The sequence below is a fragment of the Zerene cesonia genome, chromosome 15 (assembly GCF_012273895.1).
Source record: "Zerene cesonia ecotype Mississippi chromosome 15, Zerene_cesonia_1.1, whole genome shotgun sequence".
NCBI classification, from domain to species: domain Eukaryota; kingdom Metazoa; phylum Arthropoda; class Insecta; order Lepidoptera; family Pieridae; genus Zerene; species Zerene cesonia.
In genome coordinates this window covers 8086337-8094602 of record NC_052116.1, presented here as the reverse complement: position 1 = coordinate 8094602, position 8266 = coordinate 8086337, and the positions used below count along the sequence as shown (strand labels likewise).

At 33.0% G+C, this 8266-nt stretch overlaps 1 protein-coding gene across 1 annotated transcript; it reads right to left on the bottom strand.

The window, feature by feature from the left end:
- Nucleotides 1-4908: 4908 nt before the first annotated feature.
- On the bottom strand, nucleotides 4909-7403 carry LOC119832677. The gene is made up of 2 exons (XM_038356386.1): nucleotides 7053-7403; nucleotides 4909-6471 (listed from the first exon to the last, which is right to left on the bottom strand). Exons 1-2 carry the CDS (start codon nucleotides 7222-7224, stop codon nucleotides 6023-6025), a joined length of 621 nt encoding a protein of 206 aa, XP_038212314.1. The 5' UTR covers nucleotides 7225-7403; the 3' UTR covers nucleotides 4909-6022.
- Nucleotides 7404-8266: the final 863 nt, after the last annotated feature.

Sequence of the window (8266 nt, the reverse complement as noted above, 5' to 3'; positions counted from 1 at the left end):
GAAACAGTAGCATGCTACTTGGTTTCGGTGTTCCTCTTCCTTGTATCGGAAGTAGGGAGAGGAAGTATCCTTTACCTCATTTCTTTTCAGTCAATACTTTCCTTATCGTTTATTCCTAAAGGTAGGTAAAACATTTGCAGTGGCCTTGTCTTAGCTGGTGAATTACCAGCTCAGCTGCTCGCTATAAGTAAAAAAAGGCACTAAATAATTTACTTTTTTGGATTGATGATAAAAATAGCATTCAAAAATCATAATTCTTAAAGTAATATAAATACAAAACAAGACTACGTATAGAGTACATATTGCAGTGTAAAAATGAGAGCATTTTTACACTGCAATATAAAGTGCTAAGAGCTACGTTTAATTAAAAAAGCTCCCGCTGTACTGTCTTGTATCTATCAAGTAATAGAAGCCTTTTATTAGATCTATTCTACCTTCATCGTTAAAAGTTATATCAGTTAAGGTTTCTCACTGCCACTTCTTTTGCCTTTCTAGACCAATACAATAAAATTAATTCAAAACCTAAGACCAATAAAAATGTTTGGTCTGAGTTCAAAAATATTATATAAGAGATAAAATACAACAACAAGGTTTTGAAGAATTGTTATCTCATTTACTATTTTTTTAGTTTACCGTTGTGCGTGTCGAACAGTAGACTCTTCCTGGAACCTAGGACACTACACTTCCCGCCTTGAAAAGATAACTAAAAAAATGTAAGAATGTTTACAAAAGATTTTGATTGTATGTTAGAAGTATTAGGATTCCTATCGATTTCTTGTAAATGAACGAAGTTATGTGTTTTAAATCTGTAAGTAATAAAGGGGTAGTAAATTTATGTAATTTTGTTAATTAATGCTTTAGTGCATCACTATCGGGCTCCGTGCGGGATCGATTCGAGCGACGTTGCCGCACCGGCTCGTTTTGTTTGGGTTGTGTGCCGCGCCGCTCGGCGCCAAACATCGTACAAAAACTTTTGTGAATTGTACGCGTTATCGGCTGGCTAGTGAATTAGTGCATTCTTCATTCAAATAAAGTTTAGTAATAGTTTATTTAATCTGTGTTCGAACGCTTTACGTTTCTTTTTTTTTCAGTAGTCGAAAATTTGAAATGGTTTTACTTGGTGAATAGACGTTTTTGTATAATTAGTGGTTTTGAGTATGTATTCTGCTTCATTCATGAAATTTTCATTGGCAATTTGTGTTTTTGCATTTAATGGACCTTTTTTATTTTTAGGTCAAACACCTCCTTTATTTGTTTTTTTTTTTTGATTTAGATAAGATAATATGGTGTGCAATTTGTAATACCTAATATTATATATACCTACTAATTGAACATCTTATTAAGTAATTAACGAGTACTTAATTTCATTAATAATGTAGGTTTTTGTTGAGTTCTATATATTTATTTTCTTTATTTTACGTATTTTTGGTAGCCAAATATAAAATAAAAACAATTATGAAAGTGATCCTTCATATACCCATTTTTTTATACTTAACTAGTTTTTGCCCGCGACTTCGCTCACGTTAATTTCGGAATAATATAATATATGTTATTATAGATATCTACCTCTTGAATCACTCTATCTATTTAAAAAAATCTTCATCAAAATCCGTTGAAAGATTTAAGCATTGATACAGACCCGAGAGGCGGATGGGAAATAACTTCCCGTGCCCGATTACGTATATACATTTATTTATAAGAGTAATTTGGTTAATTATACTTTTGATTCTTTTTTATTCTCGCATAGAAATATTCACTCTGATTTAAGATAAAAAGTGTGCGAATAAAGGATCCATTACAATAATCTATTGCCTAAACATTAAATAATTCAAATGTAATATTTTATTAATACAATTATAATTCCACTCATATATGAGATCATATACAAGAAGTATAAGATATTGTGTCTATCTGAAGTATATTGAAGTATAATTGAGGAACGGATAAATGGAAACACCTAATTAACACCTAATTATATAGATTCTGGGACACATGCGTGATGATCCTAGGTCTTAGGTTATTGGTGTTCCCTGGTAGCAATAAACCCTTAAAGTCATCGTTCATAGTTATGTCATAATAAGTACTTTTTTACATTTGAGAGGTTTATAAAATTACCGATTAAAATTAGACCAAATTATCTATAAGTTCGTTCTAATTCTTATTCAAATAAATCCTCTTTGTATTTAATTCTGTTTCCTGTTGATTGCTTTTGGATTATTGAAATCGGACATTCTACTCAAAAGATGTTATGAAATTTTATATATTTTCTTCAATTATTTAAGAAGAAAGAAGTTTTGCTTGTTCGAATTTTAAACAAAAACAATTCAAAAAGTACAGCTACAATACTCCTTGAACTTGAAGTCGGCAATCCATTTGCAGAGGCGTTAGGTCTGCAATCGACCTTACGTCTCTCGTCATGTCATGGGTAACTTCTACGGAGACGAATTGCCATTAAACTCATTTATTACTTTTGAAGACTATTACAAGTACAATAAAGCATATTTTATATTAATATACCCATAACAACTGTCGTTGATTTGGAAATTATATTGTCCATTTAATGTTTAATTAGCTTTTTTATCCAAATAAATTGAACAAATTAATTCAATTTAACAATAATCTTAGTTACATAACACTGTGTTTATAATTATACTGTTAAAGCTAATAACCTTGCCCATACTGTAAATACACGAAAAACCTCTCTTTTAATGTAACATTCTGGAAAGTTCTATTCCAAGAATCGAATTCAGCTCGCGGCCGAGACCCACTGGGATGGAGTTTTTGTTGACTAAACAACGATGAGTCCTTTCATTTGTTAAATTCTCATTAATTACCTTAAATCGCCTTAATTATCTTCTAATTAAATCTTAAAGTTCCGTGGAATTTGTTGAAAAAAATATATGTAGACGCACTCTACCTACTGACACATATTTAATTTTAATTTAATGTAGTTACATGTTTTTACATAATTAATTATAAAAAGAAATAATAGAGTCAAAGCCGGTGCCCCAAAAAAAGTGTGAAAAATAGTTTGTTAATATTGACATTAATGCTATGATGAAGGCGTCACAGAATGATAGATCTGTTTATCTTGCTTTTACGGTTAAACCGGAACTTAAATTAGAATGAAATTTGGATTAAAATAGTCAAAACCCCAGAGTTGACCATGCATACGCATTTTTTTTTTCAAAAATCAACTGTTGTATTTTATCCCCTTGTCATGCGCAGTTCGCAGGTGAAACCGCGTGGCACAGTTAGTTTATAATATTAATATGGTTTATGACGGTAAGCCACAATCACAACGAGCCTCGGGGGAACTCGGTCAAAATGGTCATAACTATGATCTTAGTATCTCCCTGGGGAAGAGTTATAGTTACGTGCTGTCTTTGCTCCAATAAACTTCACTTAATCTGATTTATATAACATTATGAAGGTCAGACTTAACAGACTGTCTAAAAAAAAGTAAAACGTCGTAATACTCAAAATTGCTGAATCATTAGACATGTAATTAAGACTTTAATACGTACTTAATCCCAGATTTTTCCTCGATTAGAAATGATGGATGACTATTGGATTATTTCGTTAACTGCTTATTGTTACTAAAGGTTACAGTACAAAATTAGTTAAGCTCCTAAGCTTTGCTTTTTTTCCTTTAGTTGTGTGAAATAGTGAGGACTGATTTATTTATTTTGATTGAGCTCAAACGCGTAAAGAGATTTCATGGAAATCTAATATTTGTTGCGTGGAACTTATTATTACTTTATTCTGTTTTACTTTAAACCGTCTACGAATAGAAAATACAAAATTTTGGTTCACCAGCACTGCCCAACTTTGAAAGAGTTCCTTGCATAAATTGACATTGACCCCAAACTTTGATTCACCGCTATCGATTGTGGTTATTCGATATTGTTTTAACTATGTTATTGTAATGTTATACCACAACTCCGTATGTGTGAGCTATAAGTGATAAGTATTTGTGGAATTGGTGAATTTTCTAAAGGAAAAAGACCCTTGTGACTTGTCCTATGTTATAGCGCGAGTATTTCACACATCGATTTTCGTTACTGGCGAATAGTTCTGTTTTATCTAAACTGGGGAATCCTTGGGCTTCTGGGACTTTACTAAGGAGATACGATACTTAAGGATGGATAGGAACTTACTGACGAGGCGGATTAATTTATCTTATTTTTAATTTGTGCATTTCTAACAAAGAATACAGTGTGACAATAACAGCTTCGGCACGAATTGGATTGGTTCGGTGTTGGTGGGGAGGTAGAAGCCCGTATCCTTTTCCTCGCCCTTCCCAGTCCATTCCTTTTTTCCTGTCGTCAATCCTTCCTTATCCTTTACTCTTTTAGAACGAGCAGCACATTTTCAGACTACCTCTGCGAATGTACATGGACGGTGTAGATTGCTTACTACCCGGCAAATCACCAGCTCAGTTGCCCGCTATGACATAAAGAAAACAATCACTACATGTAAGTAAAAATATTTATAAAGCTACCTTTACATAGACGTGCGGTGTGATTGTTCAATATTTTTCATCACACTTAAGCAATCGTATGCGGAGAGAGGGCAATATTATAATTATTTGTATCATTTCAACTTGCTTGCAGTTCGCCCCGGCTTCGTCTCGTATTTGTATAGCCTGTCACTCAGCGAAGTTGCAGCTTTCTAAAAGTGAACGAATTTTTAAAATCTCTTCAGTAGTTTTTGAGTTTATCCATTACAAACAAACAAATATATATACAAATATACATTTGAGTCGAAATGAATATATAATTACTGTACATAATAAGTGTAATATGTAACAATAATTTTCTATTATTCACATTACAACATACTATCATGATTTGTTATAATTTAGGACTTGATTATGAACATAGGAATGGTAATGAAAAATTAACGAACATCGTATAAAACTTTATTTAAAGCCATCGTTTCGTTCCAACTTCTCTAACGTAAAACTAAATCACTTCGCTGACAATTCCAGACAATCTGTATTAAATAAGACAACTTCCTAGATGACAGAAAAAATAAATGACACAAGTGAATGACGTATTTTTGTTAATTACTACCAAATTCGATACAAACCGATGGTTTGATCAGCTGTATGTGTCTTCATAATTTAACGTTTATAATTTCAGTAGAAAGGCCTTCTACGCTACTACTTTTTCTAGTTCTTTCTAAGGACGCTTTGCTTCACAAGGCACTTTGGGTCATAAGTCATAACTAGCATGGACTGAAATGTTGAGTAATTGACATACAAACATTCATAATTATTAAAGTTATTTCTAATTGTCACATATTTACAATATTCATAGCCAGTTTCATAGCTTTTGGATAGGTTTGTTCTGTTCAAATCAAATGAAAATTGAAATTTGGTACAGAGATGGATTATAAGCTGTATAAGCACATACGCTTTTTACCGGGTACGACGCGCGTGACGCCGCGGGTAATTCTATCTAACAGTATTATGACTCGGCCGTATCTTTAAAATTTATACTACAGCCACGCGGAACATGCTATGGGGATGCAACATCCACAACATTTCCATAACATATGCCTACATTTGTATATATAAAGCTTCAATAAAAACATACTATACATCTTGTAATATGAAGGTACTTGGTACTTATTTTAAGTAAAAAAAATCGAGCGGCAACGTTCAGACAACACAGCGTCCATTCTTCACAGCGGCACATTCGAGACTGTTGCATGCCGATTGCCGAGATTGTTTTGACTGTTTCTATGAAGTTACTGTTAGATAGAATTACCGCGTCTAGAGAGATTCGACAGGTACATTATTAGCGAATGTATATAATTTCAATTAATGATTAAAACGTGAACCGTTAACGGTCACATTGGCGAATTTACATTTACAAATACAATATAATGCAGAATTGTTGTAACATTTATAGTTTAATATCACCAACGAACGTAATACACGCACGAACATATGAACACGTAAACACTAAATTGTCTTTTCAGGCGTCCACAAATCTGGATAACTCGAACACCATTAGAACTTCCGTGATGACATCTGAGCGGCAATTTCACTCAGTATCATATCTTGAATTTTATTTCTCACAACTAACTTACGCATCGGTTCCAGTTCCCGCATAAACGGTGTTAGCGACTTGAGGAACATCAGGTCATAGTCATCATCATCGGATTTTGACTGAGGAATTGACTTATCTTCTGGTAGTGGATCGACATTTGACGCGAAGTCTTCAAATTCGGTGGTTTCGTTTGGTTCGAATTTTATACGTTTCGGTGAATCGTCAGGTGAGATTACCAGGACCTCATAGTCATCGTTAGATAGCTCGTCGGGTCTGTGAAGGAACCATAGCAACTTGAAATACTTCCACTTGCCTTTGTATTCCTCGAAGCCATCGCTCACGTTGTTCTTTCTTAACTCCCGTTTGAATACGTCTCGTATTGTCTTCCATTTCAAGCGAACTCTCCTTTCTGGAAAGTTAATATATTTTGTGAGTTTTTTATAGATTGTCAATGTTTAATAGTTGGTTAATAACATTTGCCAAACATACGAATTAACGAAAACGAAAAGACTAAATTAAAGGAAAATAATAGGTATGCGCTATTCGTCATGAAACAATTGAATTTAAAATCATAATGTAAAAATTTACATTATAGTGAAGTGCAATCAATTTAAGTATAGGTTTAGTATATACTAGTATAGTAGGTTTAGTATTATGTGTGCTATATACTAAATTGGCGGGCAATACTTTAGACTAAATTCTTGACTATTAATCCTAAGCAATACACAACATTATAAAATTCGAAGTATAAGAGTGAGGTTAGGTTTGTTTGTTTACATTTTGTAATAAAGTACATACACCGGTAATTATGAAAACTAGGTATGTTGAGAACGAACAATGACATATTTAATAATATGAATTAAAGATTATCCTAATACAATAATAAGTTAAGGTTAATTACAATTTGACATTAATTATGGTTCCTTGTGTTACTAACGCCATCTATATTTAAAGCTGGAACAACTGAACCGACGCGACATGGCAGCTTACCTTGCATGTTCAATATCCTACAAATTTCTGCCCAAGCGGTAGACAGAGCAGCTCTGTCGTTGTAATTCTCACATTCCGGATTCCATAAGCACTGACGTTTCTTTACCTCCTCTATGAGAGTAAGAATATTTTCTGTGGTAAAACATTTTTTTAAACCTTGCTGACGCGACATCGTGCGCGCGACAACCAGCGTCAAACAAACGGACGAGCGACTGCGGACTGGCACTGCGAGGGAAATCAGGCAAAAGTAGCCCGTAATCTATGTGGGTTGCGTCGCGCGACGTTGCCGCGCTGTGCTTCCAAAAAGCCGCGACATAACGCGTCGCGTCTTGTCAATTGTCTGGTGTATACTTTGGAGTATTCATAGCTCATGGGCCATACATTATGAAAACGTTATACGCATTACGCGTTCTCGTAATATTCTTTTTTTAATGTAAAAGACGTTGGTAACCCAATAAAATAAAATTCGAGTAGGAACAAACGTCTTTTGTCGCTTATTAGGTCACATTTTATTATTTTTCTATGTGACAACTCAAAAACAACTAACACACTATATTATTCATTTTGTAGTAGCTATTTCACAAAAAGACAGGAAGGCAACTTCATTTTAGATTTTTAATTAACCTTTTACAATACATAAAAAATATAGATTATTTGGCTAATAAGTAGAATATGTTATGGTTACATCGTAAAAACAATTTTAATTTATAATAATGAAAATATTTCTTTCCCATAGTTTATGCTTTTGCCATCTCTTATTTAATAACGGTACAACCTAAAGATCTGCATTGAAGTTTGAAACGCAGTTTATGTGTAGATACATAGATGGCGCTAATATCATCAATATGAAGTATAAACTACCACGTTTATAAAATAAATTTTATAAACGTGATAGTTTATACTTCATATTTTAAAAGTTTTAAATTAGTTACATATAGTAGTTACCCAGTTGGGTATATTGTACAAATCCAATATTTGTATTTCTTCATAAGAAATACTCATTCTTTGCAGTATGTTTACAACTGAAAAACCAGTTTTATGTATTTTTATTTTTTTTGCGATGGGTCGTGCTCTCGTACATAATTTGCTTATAGCACCTATAATTAATGTTCCAGTCGGCAATCATTTTAATTATTTAGACATATACTTAGTCTGGCCATAAATACTGTTACACTTAATTATAAAAAAATATTACATTTGAATTTCGAATCTGT